Genomic DNA, 20,687 nt, shown 5'->3' with positions numbered 1-20,687 from the left:
GATTTAAAATAATCTATTATGGAAAAAATGAAGACGGTCATCATGATTTAGAAATTGTTGACTAAATAAAACTAGAAAGAAACTTTAAAAGAGGACGTTCGTTTGTGAAACGCATGTAGACCCATACACCTCCCACATTGATTGGAAAATTTGAATACCGGCTATTCAAGTGTCATCTTACTGCGTAATTCAAAAATTATTCTTTGGGATTCAAAATTCGAGGAATCAACCATAAATTCTGCCATAAGTTTTACATTTATTCAAAAAATTGAGTAGGAGGCCGGTGAAGGTTTTAACGTGTTAAGTTAGTTCTCATGAGACTGAATGCAAGTGGATTTAGGGGTTGGACTAGTCTGAAGGCGTTTCATCCCTTGTGATTTTATATAGTAAAGCGTGACGACCGTCTGATAATGATTCTTAACGACCAATTGTTTATCGAAACTTTATAGCGGATAAATAAACAATATAAACACAAGGTATTTCCGTGATATTTTGAATTTATTCGCAGTTCATATTTAGCGCCATTCTCGCGAGATTATCAACAACCCGGAAATAAAATCCAAGCCCATCGCCAAACCCCTGTGAAGAAAACTTGAGTAAAATATTTATTAAAGGCCGAGGAGTACGGAGGCTAGTTAACCGGGTGGCAAACACTTGAGATTTTCAGTAGTGTAGAGAATAAGCCACTCCCACCACCTCACTATTCAGCTGTTTGTTATTGTGTAGTTTATTGAGGTTATTGCTTCAAGCCAGATAAGCTGTCATAGCCAATTAGCTTTATGTCCCAACCAAGGATTAATTCAACAACGATTATAGGGAAAATACTCTAGCAAAGTCATAATAGGGCTATAGAGAAAACTTACCAAGACCATTGATTATCAATGTGAAAGATTTGATTTTAATTTTATTCCGAATAGATATGATTCACAAAACATAGCCAAATATTAGTCCGATATTGAAATGTACATGGTTTATAAACTTTTTTCTGTCTTTGCATAGTCCTTGTACCTCCTGGTTTCGTATACACACTGGTGTAGGCTCTGTCAACATTTTCATTCCAGTGACAGACTGCTAAATTCGATCGCATTAGATATTGTTGGTCAGAGAACGATATGCGTTTATCTTGAAATAAGTTCATCACATTATTGAAGCTTTCCACATAAAAAGAATCTCTGCCCAAGACAAAACATTCAGGGTGTAAATAGATGTATGTCGACTTGATTAGCTTATTAAGAAGGTTTTCGGCAACAGGAGAGGTTATCACTACTCTTGGTGGTTCATAATTTGCGTCAATTTTGCAACGAGATTGTGGATGACAGGAGTCGTGTTGATTTTTATAATGACAAATTATATTGTCCAAGTAGTCCAATAGTGTTTTTTCATTTTGGTTGCAATTTCGAACTGCCCATTGAATGTGCGTCCCAATTGGTTGAGCCTTATCGTGTAGTTGTTCATGCCAGGTTTTTCCATGATGTTTTTAGCACCTTTTCCTATTTTATCTAATTTTCTCACTATATTTTTTATCTCGTGCCAGGTATCGTTTTGATTGATGGATCCCTGATCTCTAACAAACTTGTTGATCGTGGCACTATTGTCATGACAGTGGATTCTAATTTCTAAGTCCTCGTTATCTTCAGTAGATCTCAGATATGAATATATCCGTTCGGTCCCAAGGCGTTCGTGTCGTTGGCTTACATCATCATCAGCCTTGGTCACATGTTCACATCTGATAACTTTATGTGATTTTTCACCCACTGCCACAACGCTAGCATCTTTAGCATTTTTTCGCCAGCCATGCCTTGCATCAGTCATGATGTCTATAGCGCCCGGCACTTCATAACATGCAATTTCTTCGAGTAGCGCCTGTCTTATACTGTTGTCCTGTTCTTCCTGGACACTCAGCTGGTAGAGGGATTGTAATTTAGCCAGCCTTTCGCGAGAGAGCTTCCCAATTCCACTACCGTCAACTAATCTCTGGTATGCACTAGCTATAATGCCGGATGAGAAGTACCCGTGAGCAATTCGGGCATTCACAAGAAATTCCCCATTTGGAAGGTATGATGACGATGTCCATACAAATGAATGAGCTTTCCTCTTCCAATTACAGTTCAAATGTACACGTGCGACATGTCCATGGTAATAGACCTTCTTAACGGACACCTTACTTTCACAGAAATGACCATGTTTCCCGGCAATCTCAACCAACTTCGTCAGTGCGGATTCACATGTCACAAATATCTTCTGATTGATGCTACTCTTATCGGTGGACACATAATTAGTAACATTCATCTCGATAGTTTCTGGAGAATTTTTCGTCAACCAACAATCCAGAAGATTCTCCATTATCACAGCATTGTTAATTGAAGTCATAGAACTTTTCATCAATGATTCCCGAACTTTTTTGATTTTCTGTAGAATTGACGTTTTAATACTTTCATCTCCAGGAATCTCAATTTTAAAGGATAAGCGTTTACGTGTCGTGCTCATGGTTGTAAGTGTGTTCGCAATAATGTGAGAGAAATGAAATGAGCTAGTGTCTACATCATATCATCTTTGGGAAATGTTTACACACTATATTAAATGGATATGGTCAATTAACTTTTTAACTCATTAGCCTAGGTTACCCTAAATATCCAGAACGGGTTAATATGAATATAGCAATGAACAAAAACATACCTTATCTATCAGAGTTACCCATGAACAAGAAGAAATCATCAAGGGTTTTATGAGTTTTAATGGCTGGAATATTGAAGAAGTGACACAAGAAATTGGATATGATGATGAAAGTCACTTTCAGATTGGACAAAATCCTGAAGCGCCAGAGTGTGAATTGTGTTACTGTCGACCATGCATAACAGATATGTCAAATAAGCAGTTATGGTGGGAGGATGAGCCTGGACAACCGCATGAGTTGAACCACAGACACAGAAAATCTGTCTACAAGAAGTTTTGGACTATGTTGTTTCATAGGGATACATTTATGGATAATAGATATAAGACTAAGAAAATGTATTTTCTCCAGAATAGACCGAACAAGAAAAATTGTGTGTGGCATCGCCGAGACATCTTACCTGAATGTGTAATTAAGTGTGTGCGAGAGTGGTTCCCGAATCCTGAGCATCTGGACTATATGGGCCACAGATGGCAATAAAAAAACTAACTTACTATGGATAAATATGGAATTAATTCATACATATGCTATAAAACGGAAACATACCTGGATAGAATGAGTAGTGATTTTTAATTTTTTCAATAAATGAGGTAAAATTAAAATAAAATTTCTATCTTCGTCAATTTTCAACCGATTTTTATGAAATTTGAAAGGTAATCTATATGCATTATGAATAGCATTTTCCGTGCTGTGGTTATGAATTAAATGAACTATCTCATAATATATATTCAAAAACTTAGATAGCTAGTTAAAACTCCACGAGCTTTATGGTGAAATTTGATACCTTGGTTATCAACACTGAAGTGGTTGCTGATAACGCATTTTACCTAGGTAAAAATCCCCCTAGGTAAAAATCCCCCCTGGTAAAAATCCCCCCATATCCACTTTTCTATAAAACTAGAGTAATAATTATTCATTTTTATTATAATAATTATTCAGGATTTTTACCGGGGGGATTATTACCTAGGGGGGATTTTTACCGGGGGGATTTTTACCGGGGATATATTTACCGGGGGGATCTTTACCTGTTACCTACTTTTGATATAAAATATTTTAGATTCAAGCTAGTTCAAGCTAGTGGCGTAAATTCATACAAGCGAATAATTTGTTGTTTCCAAAGGTTTTTTGTTACCGGCTCGTCTACACGGTAATGGTCGAAATTCCCCGGTAAAGATCCCCTAAGAATACCCACTAAAGAGCTTATGATTTGCTACCGCTGGCATGTTTTCGTTTGTATTGCAAAGTTAAGTCCAAAATAACTGGAATCGTTTTAAATGGATTTCTGTGAAAATATTCATGTTTCCCCACACGTCAACTAGTGCCTTTCAAATCAATATAGATTACTCATGCGCAAAACCGATTGTAGCAATTTTTCAGTTTTATTTATCTATGGTTTGATACGTCAAGACTTCAGTAAAAAGGGCAGCATCATCGTTTATGTTAGCGAAGCTTGGTATACAAGCTAACCGACAAAAACAAGCCACTGAATTTTATCGGGTTAGGCTTTGAATAGCTCATTATCTATAGAAAGTCAGTGATTAAATCCTAAGTAAGTGTTGCTCAATTAAAGAGAATTTATTAGTCGATGAACAATGTACAAGCGATGACGGGCCTATGAGGCACCCGTAAATCAAAAATGTATTTCACGGATTTCGCTGTGCGATACGATAAATTATTTGAACTTTTAATTTGAAATATCTTTGAAATATTATTTGAAATTTGAAATATTATTTTACCAATGCGATAACTTTTAGTATTAGTTAAGTATTAATGAAGTATTTCAATCTTTGGATAAACGTCGGAAAAATGGCTAGGGGAAAATTGCAGCTAAATAAATATCAGAATTTGCAAGTTTTGTAATAACTTTGAATTGTTAAATTTTACTGGACATTGGTGTATGCTGAATATCGCGAAACACGAAACATATATCTCATACAAACGTTGATTGTCTTTTTCATCTTTCTTGATTTCAATAACAATCAATCGATTTTTAAGTCGATTTAATTACTAGTATAGCGACTATATGCGTTTGTGCTTAGTTAATCAACTAGTTTCCGAATCCGTGGTATGTCAATCAAAAAATAATGTTTGAGTCGAGAAAAAGTAAGATGCATTCTATCAACTAATTTCAATGTAAAGACTATAATGCTTCGTATATGAATCAATACTAAAGCTTTCATACCGCAGGCTACTTAATCTTAAGCTTGATTGTGAGAGGTGTTTAAACATAATGGTCACATGAGTAATTAAATGGTTGTGTCACAAAGGGAGGAATCTGCCTTAGACATATCATCCCGATATCTGGAGTTCTGGGCTTAGTAACGCACGTATGGAATGAATTTTATCCGATATTTTTGTAACATAATGTTTTCTCTCTGCAAATTCCTGACGTTTTCTGGGTGCTAACGTTCAGTGGCTAGTAGGCTGGATTGTATTTCCCCTTATTTCATAGATCCCCATGCATATAAACTTGAACTGAACTGTATGGGAACTGAGTTCGGTTAGGAGTAAAAACCGCCTTATTAACTCTTATTTCTGAATTGTTTATAAAGGAGTGAAGAAAGAAACAAACCCTCATACCGAATACGCTTTTACGTATAAATGAGAATAATGCACACTCGGAAAATGGCTAATTTGCGACCTTTTAATGAAAGAAATACGACTCGAATATTTTTATTTTCATCATGCGTGACACGCGAATCTCCTATTAACGCTAGTAATGAGAGAAGAATCCACACGAATGAAATGTATCTGCTTCATAATGATCTTTAATCCTTGAATGACGATTTTTAATCAATACAAAACACTTAATATAAATGATTTGCATCGATTACTATAGAATTTCCATTTAAAGATACATTTATCAAATTACGTCGTCCATTGATTCAGAAAATGAACCTTTAAACCCGTAAATTAGCTAAACTCGTGCCATATTTAGCTATTTAGATTTATCGCAGCTGTCTTGTGAATTTGTAAGCAGTCCTTTTATATTCCCTGTATAATCAAAACTTAATTTCTATGTTATGCACGTGTTTTAATTACGATTTCCCCTCTACATGTTTATCGAGAAGCGCCTGATTACAATCTGATTACAATTGATTGTCGAGAAAGTTACAGCAATTTGCTGTTAGACAAAGAAAATGCTAAATCTATTCAGTTTTCTAAAATATAATGTATGTCTCATACCGTCTCATTACCACGAACACTGTGTGTCGTATCACTCGAAATTCATGAATCTACCTGGCTTTATTGGGTAGTTTAAAAAATAAAAATCAAATTATACCCAAAACACCAATACCTCTCTTTCTAAAAATTCAGGTTATAGCGTTTAGTGGTGGGAGGAATATTCCTCCTTAAATCAATTTACTTTGAATCTAAGATTCAGGTCCATTTTCCTTCAGTTGACATTTGACAATATTTCGAATATCAGACCAGGTCCATTTTCTTTCGTTTGACCTTGGGAGGAATATTCCTCCCAAATTCAATTGTTTGAATATCGAACCCCTTGATCAAGTTTCCATCGATTGACTTTGGGAGGAATATTCCTCCCAAAGTCAATTTTCACAATAGCAGTCCTCTTAATTGGTGACACTCAAAGAACGCGCGGCTCAGATTTCTATTGTGCGCCTATCGCCTAAAGAAAAATAGGTACTTTTAAACTAACTTATCGAAGCCTAAGGCCAAAACACTGGTAGTAATAAATTCATTTGTACTTGATTTGATTCTCATGATGCGGAGAAACTCACAGCTGATCCCCGGAAGTATGTAGAGACACACGTCGATTCGTCGATGTTTACGGCTCGACAGTGCTTTAAAATCTAGAGCAGTTAATTTCCTGTGTATCGGTAATACGATTTGATGAGGAAAATGGGTAATTGTTAAAGTTACTGTTTGAAAACTGCGGCTGAATGTTTTCGCGGCTGATTTATCTATATTTATTTTACATATTGGGCATTGATATTTCTTGTTGTTAGTATCCATTTATTTTCTATTTAAAATCATTTAAAATCTATATCATGGTGACTTTTTTCATCTTTACCTTTATAAATTAAATAAAATATTCCTGATTTTAAATCATCAATATCGTCAATTGATAATCTATTAAATTTATCTGGTAAATATGTTCTAGATATATGATTATTTCTTAAACCTTTATATTCTAAATGTGCTGCAAATTTATTTCCATATCTAGTTGATATTATTTCAATATCTGTTATTAAATATTTTTTATTCTATGTTAATTCAATTGATTATTATAGACTTTCGCTTCAGGGAAGGCCATTTTGTTATCGCATATAAAACTGTCTTCCTTTGGTACAAAATAACTTCCAAACCGGGCTTAGTTTCTCTTGGGGAACTTCCTGTCAAGGACGCCATTCTACGAGGTCTCCAAGTCGTTATTTCTGGCGTTTATTCCAACCGTGCTTGCTTTGGCTGTGCATGGCTATGTTTATTTTTACGGGTAAGTATTTCGTTAAACATCTGTTAATACTAACAATTGTGCTTTTGTGAAATGGATCATTACATTGATAATCAATTACTGTGTTTTCCTGACACCATTTATTATTTCAACAATTTTGATGGTCTTTTCCATCAAATCACGATAGCCAAGCAAAAACAATAACATTTATGCAGCATCGTTAGCATCGTTGTATATAGGGGCTTCATTCAACAATTTAACAACAACGTACCACCACCATTAACGCACATACTTGTTTGTTTATTTCTTAGATTTGAGTGGCAAAAATCATGCGAAGGATTCAATCTGGCAATTGGAATCTTTTATTCTTCCGGTATTGCACCTACACAAAATTAGGCATGGACCATATAATCTTATCTATGACTGGAATTAAACATTTTTGGTTCTCCTGATAAAGTGTAGGGGCAGACTGCCACAACCTGCACAAAACGAGCTAGACCTTCCTCCCTCGACGAGCCATTGACAAGGTATTATATGTGGCCTACGTAACTGTTCCGGTGGTTTTACGCCGATTGTGGTCGTTGTCTCAGGCACATTGATGTGGGTTCATCGAAAAGAATGGCTGTATTGGAATTTTCTAAATTCCACTGTGGCTACTTCACACTTAAAGCAGCACTCAGTTCGCCCTACAACGCGACGCACCTAAGACTAGTTGCAGACCGCGCTCAGGTTGCTTACAACAAAAACAAGATGCGAATGCCAGCAACGGATTTAAACGTTCAACGCTGCTCAGGTCAACTACGACCGCCGCTGCAACGTGCGATTCAATTGATCATGTGATCTTTTCAAAATGGCGCCGCCCATGTTATCAGTGCATATTATTGTTATCGACTTAATATTTAGTTCAAACATTCCTTGATTTAGGCAAATATTAAGTGGATTCTAATGACTCATTGCCGGGATTAATCAATTCAATCTGCTATAATAAAAGTAGTTAATCCTTTTCATTTAAAAATCACTTATTAGGTATTGTTTTCAAGGTAAAGACTGTTCTGTTTATTGGTGTTAACAATCTAGACATAATGTTACGCGTTTCTGGAATGTTACTCAACTCGTATCTAATGCCGGTTTTAACGTCGCCGAACCTTCGTGTCAGTGGTAGACGTGCTCAGGTCGCGGCAACTGGCAAAAAAATCGGTCGTGGCGATCGCTGCTAGTTGCTAGAATCAGTCGCTTCCAGTTATAATCTTAGTTGGAAGGGCGACCTGACTGTCTTTAAAAACGTAAACAAAATTAATGCTAATGGTCAACGTATTTCCTGATCACCAGCTCAATGCATGAAACATCATCCAGCTCTTAAACCATCATGTTCTTGAGTAAAGACCTGGGGCCAGTTACTCAAAAGTTGAGTTAACCAGTGGATAGTTGACATAGTGACAATTAAAACTTCATTGTTCCTATGGTAATCCGCCGGTTATCTTTAACCAACTTTTGAGCAACTGGCCCCTTGATTTTTAAAATTCCAGTCTGTTGAGATTCTTCACATAACTTGGCTTGTATACACTGGCGTCACACAAAAGTTCGGGTAATTTCGTCCGTAAGGTGAATTTTTTCATTCAAAAATTTGGAATGAACTATTATTTATGGATGTGCATACTTACGCTGTCCACAATGCTGACCACCAAACCCTTCTTGACAATTGCAACTCGTACCATTGCATGATCCACCATTGTAACATCGAGACTGGCAGTCAACAGCAGCTGCAATTATACGAATAATAATTATACGAGGTAATGTATCAATATTTCCAATTGAAACACATTGCAAAATTGCACCATGCCATCCAAAATGATGGGAATTGAAACACATATATACGGGTTTTGACTATATCGTATCACTCACAACAACCTTTTGATGGCTAGGTCTAGTTCCTATCCATCGATTCTGCTGCCCTCTGATAAAAAAAAACTAATAAGATACTAATATAGGGTAAAGGTTCTATGTTAGGGTCAGAAAACGCCTCAAGAGGGTGAGAAAAGGTTTCAGAGGGTTAGGGATAGGGTGAGGTGAGGTGAGGTTAAATGTAATTAAAACAATCAATGGAATTTCGTCGAGCTCGGTGGTCTAGTGGGGAGACGTTACGCTAGCAATCTTCTGACCCTGGTCAAAGACCATCTCTATGCACTCTATTTTTCCTCTTAATGATCTTTCCACTTGAATTTTCTAAGTCGTACACCTCCGTGCGTATGCGTTACTGAAAGGTGGTTGTGAGTGATACGATATAGCTACACCAATGTATACGACGGACATTTACAATTCTGCCCTAGTTCATAATGCTAGACATTCAATATCCAAACGATACACTCTTTTGATGTTATCTACAGGCTTCCGCCATCCTTACGGAAATTGATCGTCAAGGCATCGACAACGACAGCAGATTGACAGCTGCATTTACCATAACGTATAATCGAATCAACGATAATGCTAAAAGGCCAAGACGATATGATTACATTTTAGATGTTTGTTTCCAACCAAGTTAATGCGGGGTTCAGTCCGGTTTTTGGGTTTGAGTCCGTTGTTAGTAATGGAGAAATGTGCGTCGCAGAACCGCTGTTATTCTTTTCTTTGTTCATTCGTAGTGTGGGATTCACTGTCGGTGCAATAATATCGCCTACGTACATAGGCGTTATCTAAATATGTATATTAATGATGTAATCTTCATGGCAGACGTCAGTGCTCAATAACATGTTTACGAAAATCTGTCAAAATATTTGTGTGTTTGCAAGCTCGTCGATATCAGAGATAATCCTGCAGTCGATGAGTGAAATTCTCATACTGTTGTTTCTTATACTTATCTCATATATGCTTACTGCCAGATGATGTAATTTAGCATTTCACAAGTTTTTTAGCCATCTTGTTTGCAGTGCGCATGTTCCCCATTCTGTTTGTAAACACAATCCAGACGTGTGCACTACACTCGCTGTATCAGCGTTCGCGGCTATCCAACCTACAAACAAAATATCGTCAAATACCCACCAACCCGGACACCTTTTCTACAGTTTTACATCTTCATGATTGAATCAATTTCTGAAAACTTTTTCGCACTTTTTATTCGTGTATCTATTGTGTATTAACGTGCTTATCACCATACCGGGCGACGAATCTTTGAACATGATGAAACATTTTGAAATATTGATCTTTCCACCGTCATTCATATTTCAACATTTGGAGGATTCAATTAAAGAACGTTGAAGCCTTCCATCAAATGATCGCAGTGCGATCGGCCCGCTCGTGCTTTTTGGAAGATTAGTCTCGTACGATGATGAGTGATTGAAAATAAATGAAATGCATTGGAAAATGTTGTTTGGAAATAACATGATTTTTTTATGCATAGCATCCTTCAAAAATTGATCTCTGTGGGGTAAATTTCTACTTCGTTTGACTCATCAACAAGTCTTGTTTGTGTAAGTGTTTTAAACATTTTGATCGAGTAAGAAAACGCTACCAGGGAGGAAAGTCACCATAGAAGAAAAATCCGGAAAATTAAAAGTTATACATCTGCCCCACCTCGCGAGCGCCGAAGGCGCGAAGCAACCCCTTGGGGGTTTGGGGTCCTCCCCCAAGAAAATTTTTGAAATTAAAAGCGTTTTCCGAGCACTTAGAGCGATCTTGAGCCCATGAACGATGACCCTATATTTTAAAATTAATGTCCATTTCCAATGCGACACATCCACATTTCACTAACAATCAGCATCTGAAGCAGTAGAGGTCGAACCCCTAAATAAGTGAACATTGTGCGCTGCGCACCGCGCTACCCGAATGACTGTATTGAGGATAGACGCTCGAGACACGACGCTATGTTTTCTCACTATACGTACTACTTCTAGTGGCTATAAATAGACCTACGAGCAATTATCTAGTTAGATACGAGCAATTATCTAGTTCTCATCTCTCGACGTGTTCCGCCAGAAAACTAACGGTTAATGCTTGCGCATTAGACAAACGATCGAGGACCGACACAATCGGTTGATTTTGAGTCGCCGTAGAATTTGAGCTAGACGCCCCGGGTGATTCATCACTTTCCAGTGCTGGGGGCACTACCCCTTGATAAGCTATAGGAAGTTGTTCGTTTGATCGAATGGCCTCAATGGCCCGTTTATGGTCTCCACGCTTAGCATGTTTTTTCAAATCACTTTTCCCCGAGTCTCCATATTTCAAAGTCATGTTACACAAAGAACAAAATGCAAGTCCAGGAGCATCTATTTTCTTTAAATAGATCGACATAACATCGCCAATACAATCCTTTTCTCCCAACCATGCCCATTGCCATGGATTTTTAACATCACGATCTATAGTTTTTATATCGTCACTCGCACGACTTACTATTTTGGAATTCATTTTGACCTATCCACACTCAATTACTGCAGAGAATTAAGAGACTCAAAAAACTTAGAACAATAACGATGTCTGCTGTCTAGACGTAGCCTACACGTACAAATGAGGTCACGTCACTCAGGTGCACGGCTATCGCCGAAAGATCGATAATTGTAACAGAAGGAAATGATACACTTGTTAAACGTCAGTAATAGAATCTACCTGTAAAACGAAATAAATGTTGTCCGGTCTGCGGCGCTTTTACGGCCACCGGTACCAACAAACTTTCAAATAAACCCTACCCCCCTCACATTTTCTCATCGTTTTTAGGCTTTTCAGAAAAATGACCTTGGACTTTTGGTTTTCCATCCGACAAGTAGTAGACCGTACACACGTATGTATCTGTATTAACAGTAGTGTATACACTTCTATGACGCGGGCACTGCAGGCCTACACTACAGTGACAGAGTTCTCGACGGTGTTCAGCCAATCCACGTGCATTTGTTTACAAATACAGCAGAGAATGCGCACTCGGTGGAAACACTTTTGCGAAAAAAAAAATCGCTGTGATCTATCCGGTTAGGAGATTGTAAAATTAGAAAAGTTTAATCCCTCACTTGTCCGATTATACCTGATTACTCCCTGCAAGTGTCATTGGCCAGTCGGGTGGCAAACAAGCCCATCGCCAAACCCCTGTGAAGAAAACTTGAGTAAAATATTTATTAAAGGCCGAGGAGTACGGAGGCTAGTTAACCGGGTGGCAAACACTTGAGATTTTCAGTAGCGTAGAGAATAAGCCACATCCCACCACCTTACTATTCAGCTGTTTGTTTTGTGTAGTTTATTAAAGTTATTGCTTCAAACCAGATAAGCCATAGCCAATTAGCTTTATGTCCCAACCAAGGATTAATTCAACAACGATTGTAGGGAAAATACTCAAGCATCATATAGAGAAAACTTTACCAAGACAATTGATTATCAACGTGAAAGATTTGATTTTAATGTTATTCCGAATAGATATGATTCACAAAACTTTGCCAAATATAAGTCGGCTATTGAAAGTACATGGTTTATAAAATTTTTTCTGTCTTTGCCTAGTCCTTGTATCTCTGCCCAAGACATTCAGGGTGTAAATACATATATGTAGACTTGTTTCCCTTATTAAGAAGGTTTTCGGCAACAGGGGAGGTTATCACTACTCTCGATGGTTCATAATTCGAGTCGATTTTGCAACGAGACTGTGGATGACAGGAGTCGTGTTGATTTTTATAATGACATATAATATTGTCCAAGTAGTCCAATAGTGGTTTTTAATTTTGGTTGCAATTCCGAACTGCCCATTGAATGTGCGTCCTAATTGGTTGAGCCTTATCGTGTAGTTGTTCATGCCAGGTTTTTCGTGATCTTTCTTAGCACCTTTTCCGATTTTATCTAATTTCCTCACTTTATTTGTTATCTCGTGCCAGGTGTCGTTTTGGTTGATGGATCCCTGATCTCTAACAAACTTGTTGATCGTGGCACTATTGTCATGACAGTGGATTCCAATTTCGAAGTCCTCATTATCTTCAGTTGATCTCAGATATGAATATATCCGTTCTGTCCCAAGGCGTTCGTGTCGTTGGCTTACATCATCATCAGCCTTGGTGACATGTTCACATCTGATGACTATGTGATTTTCCACCCACTGCCACAACGCTTGCATCTTTAGCATATTTTCACCAGCCATGTCTTGCATCAGGGATGATGTCTATAGTACCCGGCACTTCATAACATGCAATTTCTTCGAGTAGCCCCTGACTAAAACTGTTGTCCTCCTGTTCTTCCTGGACACTAAGCCGGTAGAGGGATTGTAGTTTAGCCAGCCTTTCGCGAGAGAGCTTCCAAATTCCACTACCGTCAACTAAGCTCTGGTATGCACTAGTAGCTATATTGCCGGATGAGAAGTACCCATGAGCAATCCAGGCTTTTACAAGAAATTCCCCATTTGGGAGGTATGATGACGATGTCCATACAAATGAATGAGCTTTCCTCTTCCATGAATTACAGTTCAAATGTACACGTGCGACATGTCCATGGTAATAGACCTTCTTAACGGACACCTTACTTTCACAGAAACGACCATTATTCCCTGCCATATCAACCAACTTCGTCAGTGTGGATTCACACGTCACAAATATCTTCTGATAGACGCTATTCTTATCGGTGGACATATAATTAGCAAGATTAATCTCGTCAGTTTCTGGAGAATTTTTCGTCAACCAACTCCTCGCATTGTTACAGCATTGTAAATTGAAGTCGTAGAACTTTTCATCAATCATTCCCGAAACTTCTGGATTTTCTGTAGAATTGACATTTTAATACTCTCATCTCCAGGCATCTCAATTTTAAAAGATAAGCGTTTACGTGCCGTGCTCACGGTTGTAAATATCTTCGCAGATGTAAGAGAAATGGAATGAGCTGGTGTCTTTACATCATATCATCTTTGGGAAATGTTTACACACTGTATTAAATCGATATTAGTCCAGTAAAAATAGGTATATGGTCAATTAACTTTTTAATTCATGAACTTAGGTTACGCTGAATATACCATTATATCCAGAACGGGTTTCTATGAATATAGCAGCAAGGGAAGAAATGCACAATAGAGTTTCTGAAGATGGCTGAATTAGCAGCAGATGAACATGATCCTGGTAGTCCAATAATGATGAAGACAAATGCAAATGCAAAAGGCACTTTCAGATTGGACAAAATCCTGAAGGACCAGAGTGTGAATTGTCATTACTGTCATTACTGTGAATTGTCATTACTGTCAACCGTGCATAACAGATATGTCAAATAAGCAGTTATGGTGGGAGGATTAGCCTGGACAACCGCATGAGTTGAACCACAGACGGATAAAATCTGTCTACAAGAAGTTTTGGACTATGTTGTTTCATAGGGATGCATTTATGGATAAAAGAATAAGACTAAGAAAATGTATTTTCTCCGGAATAGACCAAACAAGAGAAATTGTGTGTGGCATCGCCGAGACATCTTACTTGAATATGTAATTAAGTGTGTGCGAGAGTGATTCCCGAATCCTGAGCATCAGGACTATATGGGCCACAAGTGGCAATAAACTAGAATGTCGCTGACTGAAGACGACTGATGCCCCAACATTAGGTGAAACGCCTGAGTGTAAAATAAACCCGTATGTTGATCTATTTCTGAAGGTAGGAAATGAAAAATACAAAATGGCTTCCAGTGACCTTGACCTTTGACCTACAGGACTCGAAATCTAATCAGTCACTCACGGTCTCTAGGGTAACCCATCCATTAAATTTCGCAAAGTTAATAAGATAAAAACCCACCATCTACAGATTAATAGAATTTAAAAACAAGAATTTATTTATCTAAACAAAATATATGACCTTTGACCGACGCGACCTGAAATCTAATCAGTTACCCACGGTCCCTAGGATAACCCATCCATAGAATTTCAGTAAGTTATCTTAAACCGTTAATGAGTTAGAGCCCAGAAATGAAATTCACAAAATGGCTTCCTGCGACCTTGACCTTGGACCTACAGGACCTAAAATCTAATCAGTTACTAACCTGATATAGTACAACACAACTGTTGAATTTGAAGAAGATCTGTCGAAGGGTTTAGGTAGGGCACGGAAACCACTGCGGACAGACGGACGGACATATAGAGGGACGGACGACAAAGTGGATAAAGTATGCCCCCCCCCCCCCATAAAAACTTATTATGGATAAACATGAAATTAATTCATACATATGCTATAAAACGGACACATACCCGGATAGAATGAGTAGTGATTTTTGATTTTTTCAATAAATGAAGTAAAATTAAAATAAAATTTCTATCTTGGTCAATGAAATTTGAAAGGTAATCTATATGCATTATGATTAGTATTTTCAGTGCGGTGGTTATGAATTAAATGAACTATCTCCTAATACATATTTAACAAGAGGACCGTGAGGTCCATATGGTCGAAGACAGTGCATGGGGAGATATCAGTTTTAGTGAAAGCAATTCACGTGTTTCCAGGGTTTCTTTTAACCATCATGGACATTTTCCCCCAGACAAAATTCTTTGAGGAATTGTGAAAATAAACTGATTATTTTTTTTCTAAAGATATTAGTGTTCTTATTTTAGTTTCTTACAATATAACGATCTTTTTCAATAATAATATGCGTGGATCTACATTCCCTTAAAAGCATAGTGTAATCGTCCCAGACATCCTACCCCCTATTTCCCATAATGGTCTAGTCCACGCGTTAATCAATGAAACTGTGTTCTCTGTGCGTAGGATGCTTCAATGAATGAAGTTCATTTTTATTAACCAAATACCACATGGTAACATAGGAATGCACTTAAAATGGCTCTAACAATCCTCAAACTTTCCCCTTTGCCTTGGGCTTGACGCCTGATGTGCTCGACTTGGCATAGATACGCTTGTACAATTTTTTCCAAATAAAGAGAACGGACATTTTTTTAACGATCACGGAAGCCCTGCGTATCTCACTACATCTTTTTTTCTAGTACCGCGCGTCGAACAGTTTATCTTTGGTCAGTCAATCTGAGTCGGCCTGTGTTTCGAGGCGCTTGCCTCGCTGTGTGTATACAGCACTGCTGTCTCAAATCTACTATTAATACATGTACTATAACTCACATGGGGTACTCCCGAGAATACAGCATTGAATGGCGTGATACCCTATGTGATACCGGCTGGCATTACTGGTAATTTTCATTGCATGAAGAAAATCCTTCACTCGCAGTGCTTTCAAGAAATAAAATCCGGGCTAGTGAATGACTAACACAGCGGAGACCCCCTTACCGATACTCATCCTGTCAGCGTAAACCACGAACTGCGCAGCATCTATGAACTACTTACGAATGTATTAGTACGCGAGCACCTGTGAGGATAGTGATGGGGTTAACACTTCATTGCTGAGTAAAACCGATATAGACAATTCACTGATATGGTGAGCCCTTCGTGCGCCTCAAAACTTTCCATAGTTCATCACGATTTTTGTACCTTAGGTACAACAAGCTATGATGTTCATAGCTGCTAGGATCATGCATATAAGGAAATGACGCGTTACAGACAACTTTTTATTGGATTATCAGTTCTATATCGATGCAGCATTATGGGACTATATCCATGGCAGTAGAGATACTACGGGTGTTGTTCGGTGAACGGCAGAATTTTTACCAACGACGATCCCTATATGGTCTTCGACCATAAAAACTTAGATAGCTAGTTAAAACTCCTTGGGCTGGTTTTATAAACTGGTATTAACTTTAACCGTGGGGCTAACTAAATTCATTTTCAATACGGGATATCGACAAATTCAAGTTCTTGAATTACTCGTTTGATGGCGCTAGTCAGAACCGGAAATTGGAACCTAAATCCGCCATGCTCTAGTTTATTTGCAATGAAAATCTCTCGCTTCAAGTTTTCAATGAGCGATATTTTACTTACTATATATCGTCACGCATAATCCTTGAAACATGTTATCCTACGATCTAAAGACTGGTTGCCAGGTTTCACATGGTGGCAGCACTTGACGGCCCAATTAAGATTGTTGGTTCGAGTCCTGGTACTTTTCATATTTTTATTATGATTCTACGAGTTTAGTCCTTCTAAAACCAAGTTTATTTCATAATATTATTTCATATTTATCAGTGCTGCCTGCAATATATTTACCTTAGAGTCTTGAACTCAACAACAAAGTGATGACACCCGGCACCAGTCATTACTTCCATTATCTGCTTCGAGCGTCATCGCTAAATTTGTTATTTTTGGTAGTTTTTTTTTACATTTCTAGTAATCTATAGCGTTCGAAGTGAGGATTTATTGAATTCAACACATTGTCAGGATATCATACTCAAAGGATTATGCGTGCCGTTGTATAGTAAGTAAAATATCGCTAACTAAAAACTTGAAGCGAGAGATTTTTATTGCAAATGAACTAGAACATGGCGGATTTAGGTTCCAATTTCCGGTTCTGACTAGTGCCATCAAACGAGTAATAATGGTATAAGGCCCGTGAACCTCTTGTCTGTATTTAACCCCTTATCGCTCTTGCTACCGCTCTGTCATTAAACAGTTTGATGTTAAAGCTCTGTCTTGACGTCACCTAATAGCGGTCTACCGAAAACAAGGGACACGCAGACCATGACGAATGTCACCTTTGGCTGGCAATCAGTGTGTAGTCCGTGTGAAATATTTGTGCGTATTCTGTGAAATATTTGAATTTTCATCCTTTTAAATGTAGAAATCTATAGGACTGGTATTTCTTTCCGTGAGGCCTAGGTTGAGAGTCGATGTCAGTAGACGCAGCAATGTATGTCCGTAATAAATTACATTGTCCATCAAAACGCTTTCACTTGATGGAGTCGAACGCAAACGGCTTGGAAATTCATCCAAACTATTTCACGAGGCGTTTCGTAATGTCAAATTCATTTGAGAAACAGACACATACAAAAACAAACGCATACTCAAATGTTTTATGACTTTCTCAAAATGTATCAAAAATTTAACTAATTTTTACTGCATAAGTCCTCAAATATTCATAAATGAACAGTTAAAAATTGTTGAAACATGTCGACTCTGCCGTAAAATCAACCTGTTAACAGTCCGGAATTTGGGATAATATTGGGCTTTAGAGAACATAATGCCCCCGAGGTCTTCACATTTACAGAAAAGATTACGTAAGTGATTCACGCGCAGCGCGCGAAAGGCGCACAATAGAAATCTGAGCCGCGCGTTCTTTGAGTGTCACCAATTAAGAGGACCGCTATTGTGAAAATTGACCTTGGGAGGAATATTCCTCCCAATGTCAATCGATGAAAACTTGACCATGGGGTCCGATATTTTAACAATTGACTTTGGGAGGAATATTCCTCCCAAGGTCAAACGAAGAGAATTTGACCTTCAGGTCTGATATTCAAAGTATCGTCTTCGGGAGGAATGTTCCTCCGAATGTCAAACGAAGGAAACTGGACCTGGTCTGTTATTCGAAATATAGACTTTGGGATGAATGTTCTTCCAAACCGCTAAACGCTAAAAACCTGAGCTTTTAGAATGATGTATATATATTAATTATATTGGTGTAATAATTGTTTTAATAAGTAGTATACTACAGCGACGACACCAGACATATTTAGGCAATTTGAGTGAAAATGTACACGGTATTTGAGGGTCTGCGACGAATGATTTGTAGAAAGTTGAATAGCTGTAGTGCAGGTTCTAATAATAAGCCTAATATAGTCTTCACGTCGCAATCAGTTGTTAGAATGCATCTTCCTTTTTCTTTACTTGATCTTGAGTCTTTGACTAGTTAAATTTTTTCTTCATTGATTGACGCTGGGAGGTCTAGATCAAATTATACTGTTAATCAAATCAATTATTTTACAACTGCAAATTCACACTTGATATTGATATTAACAATCAATATTACTTATTTCATTATTAACGCAGTCTCAAATGTTTTGTGACTTTCTCAAAATGTATCAAAAATTTAACTAATTTTTAGTTCATAAGTCCTCAAATATTCATACATGAACAGTTAAAAATTGTTGAAACATGTCGACTCTGCCGTAAAATCAACCTATTAACAGTCCGGAATTTGGGATAATATTGGGCTTTAGAGAACATAATGCCCCCGAGGTCTTCACATTTACAGAAAAGATTACGTAAGTGATTCACGGGCAGCGCGCGATAGGCGCACAATAGAAATCTGAGCCACCCATTAAGAGGACCGCTATTGTGGAAATTGACTGCGGGAGGAATATTCCTCCCAATGTCAATCGATGGAAACTTGACCATGGGGTCCGATATTCAAAGAATTGACTTTGGGAGGAATATTCCTTCCAAGGTCAAACGAAGAGAATTTGACCTTCAGGTCTGATATTCAAAGTATCGACGTCGGGAGGATTGTTCCTCCCTATGTCAAACCATGGACGTATAATCTAGTTTATACGTCCATGGTCAAACGAAGGAAAATGGACCTGGTCTGATATTCGAAATATTGTCATTTGTCAACTGAAGGAAAATGAACCCGAGTCTTAGATTCAAAGTATATTGATTTAGGGAGGAATTTTTCCTCCCACCACTAAACGCTATAACCTGAAATTTTAGAAAGATAGGTGTTTTGGGTGTAATTAGTTTTTTTAAGCCTTAAAGCCGGTAGATTTATGAATTTCGGGTGATACGATACACAGTGTTCGAGGTAATGAGACGGTATGAGACATAGGCCTACATACAATTTTAGAAAACTAAATAGATTTTGTATTTTCTTTGTCTAACAGTAAATTGCTATAACTTTGTTGACAATCAATTGTAATCAGATTGTAATCAGGCCCTTCCCGATAAACTTGTAGTTAAAATCGTAATTAAAACACGTGCATAACATAGAAATTAAGTTTTGATTATACAGGGAATATATTAGGACTGGTTACAAATTTTCACAAGACTGCGATAAATCTAAATAGCTTAACGGCACGAGTTTAGCTAATTTACGGGTTTAAAGGTTCATTTTCAGAGTCAATGGACGTAATTTGATACATGCATTCTTTAAATGGAAATTCTATAGTAATCGATATAAATCATTTATATTAAGTGTTTTGTGTTAATTAAGAATGGTCATTCGAGGATTAAAGATCATTATGAAGCTGATACATTTCATTCGTGTGGATTCTTCTCTCATTACTAGTGTTAATAGGAGATTCGCGTGTCACGCATGATAAAAAAAAAATTATTCGAGTCGTATTTCTTTCATTTACGGTTGCAAATTAGCCATTGTCCTAGTGAGCATTATTCTCATTTATACGTAAAAGTGTATTCGGTATGAGGGTTTGTTTCTTTCTTCACTCCTTTATATACAATTCAGAAATAGGAGTTGATAAGGAGGTTTTTACTCCTAACCGAACTCAGTTCCCATTCAGTTCAGTTCAAGTTTATATGCATGGATATCTATGAAATAAGGGAAAATACAATCCAGCCTACTAGCCACTGAACGTTAGCACCCAGAAAACGTCAGGAATTTGCAGAGAGAAAACATTATGTTATAAAAATATCGGATAAAATTCATTCTAAACATGCGTTACTAAGCCCAGAACTCCAGATATCGGGATGTTATGTCTAAGGCAGATTTCTCCCTTTGTGACACAACCATTTAATTACTCATTTGACCATCATGTTTTAACACCTC

General features: G+C 37.5%; 1 protein-coding gene across 1 annotated transcript in view; it reads right to left on the bottom strand.

Annotated features, from left to right (window-relative positions):
- Nucleotides 1-20,687, bottom strand: part of LOC141906266 (fibrillin-3-like) — a 769,611-nt gene that overhangs the window by 611,108 nt on the left and 137,816 nt on the right. Inside the window, exon 5 of the mRNA XM_074795508.1 lies at nt 8,753-8,851. Coding sequence (XP_074651609.1) covers nt 8,753-8,851 — 99 coding nt within the window. The remainder of the gene's footprint in view (nt 1-8,752; nt 8,852-20,687) is intronic.

This window comes from Tubulanus polymorphus, chromosome 5, assembly GCF_964204645.1.
Source record: "Tubulanus polymorphus chromosome 5, tnTubPoly1.2, whole genome shotgun sequence".
Taxonomy (NCBI): Eukaryota; Metazoa; Nemertea; class Palaeonemertea; order Tubulaniformes; family Tubulanidae; genus Tubulanus; species Tubulanus polymorphus.
The sequence above is the reverse complement of the archived record's forward strand: the minus strand, read 5'-3'. Positions and strand labels throughout refer to the sequence as shown.